General features: G+C 41.8%; 1 protein-coding gene across 1 annotated transcript in view; it reads left to right on the forward strand. All coding sequences in view use genetic code 11, as the record gives it.

The window, feature by feature from the left end:
- The window catches only part of EGR_01495 (hypothetical protein), a gene marked incomplete at both ends in the record, with an annotated part of 8,760 nt that overhangs the window by 1,120 nt on the left and 6,001 nt on the right, over positions 1–1,639 (forward strand). Inside the window, 2 exons of the mRNA XM_024490744.1 lie at positions 160–303; positions 338–480. Of these exons, the coding sequence (XP_024355068.1) occupies positions 160–303; positions 338–480 (287 nt within the window). The remainder of the gene's footprint in view (positions 1–159; positions 304–337; positions 481–1,639) is intronic.

Genomic DNA, 1,639 nt, shown 5'->3' on the forward strand with positions numbered 1-1,639 from the left:
TTTTTGATTATTGATAAGATACTGATAACGAAACAAAAGACTCATCGAAATGTTTGCTACTTATTGTGAATACCATTTACACATCTAGAACAATAGCTTAGCTCAACAAAATTTAATGGCAGCAGAATAAACTAACAAATTGCATTCCCTGTTACTCAGCGTTTCGGTTTGGAGCCACCACCTCCTCCTGTCTTCCGTGTTATGGATTGTGAGTTCTGTTGAATATGAATTAATGTCCTGTTCAGCTGCTAATCAGTCGTCAAAGTCCTTCCGCGTTGGATGCAAAGAGTGTGGATTTTGTAGGTACACGTTTGTCTTATTTGTTCCATCTGCATAGCCGGTCACCTAACTTTTCGATGACGGAATTACCTGCGTTGGGGGAAACAAATAATGCTGACCTGGATGTTAAAAGCACCAGTTTAGACTCGGATGATGAAGAAATGCTTAAAGAGGCTATTGGGAAAAGGAAGACAGAGCTAGGTTTGTCTCGTGTCACTCACGGCGCGTACCTACTTCATCTTATTGATGCCCACATAGGCTGCTGAATTTAATAAGGGAAGACTTTGAGTTCTATGGCACTGCTGCTTTTTAGTATTCACGTCGTTCAAGTGCGGCTTGTTTAATCTTCGCCACTTTCGCCTCTCGTCGTTTGCATATTAGAACAATCCCGATTGAAAAATTACTGCCCAGTCTTGTCTTTGTGGAATGATTTAACGATCAGTGATACTGTCCTGGGTGCCACTACCTCTTTTCCACCTCACAATTCACCCGATTAGCGCAAAGCCATCAGTAGGGGAGGAGGGATAAGAAGGGCACAAATGGTGTAAATCGTAATTTTTCTCTTTAGCTCAATGAGATTGGCTGAATGTTTGCCAAGGAACAATGAACACCTCCGGTGTCGGACGCTCGGGAGCACAAAAAAGGGGATCATTATTTTACGTCACACTCAACCTAAAAGGACGGCTAGGATGTGATCATAAAAACCGGACAACTGCAATTGTCATTTACTGAAATCCGTTTAATTTACCATTTTTTGAAAAAGGATTTGATGTGATTATTGAATCCAAATTGTTAAAGCACTTGTGTCACATATTTGTGACGCTGGCAGCTATGAGGTTATCCATAATAATGCGTTCACATTAATGAGCTGCAAACCGTCATTCAATTCTTGGGTGCCGTTTTTAAGACACTTTATTAGTAGCACGACTTTTGAGAACCAAATAAGTTTTACAGTCATTGTCATTCCTGACTGACAGTTTCACGAAATCACACGCTGTGGTGATAGAACAATCTCGTGTATGACCTATTACTGCACCCTTCCACCCACCCTCTTTCTCATCATCGCACCTACCTTCCCTATTCCCGAGACACATTTAGTTAGCAACCTTCACGACACTACCATTTGCCTTTTGCAGTTGGTAGGTACGTATCAACCATTGTAAGGGAACTCTGCCACTTTAAAACCAGATTCAAATCGACCAGCAGAGCAAGCAACTTCGATTCACATCCATGAGTTTAGAACGGGTTTTCTAGATGATTTTACTACACGGCCGAACTTGCTAAAGCAGTCGAGGAAGGTTTATCACTGACGCATCTTGCTGACACGCCCTCCAAACCAAATAATTAGCGCCTACATCCA

Source organism: Echinococcus granulosus (genome assembly GCF_000524195.1).
Source record: "Echinococcus granulosus chromosome Unknown EG_S00005, whole genome shotgun sequence".
NCBI classification, from domain to species: Eukaryota; Metazoa; Platyhelminthes; class Cestoda; order Cyclophyllidea; family Taeniidae; genus Echinococcus; species Echinococcus granulosus.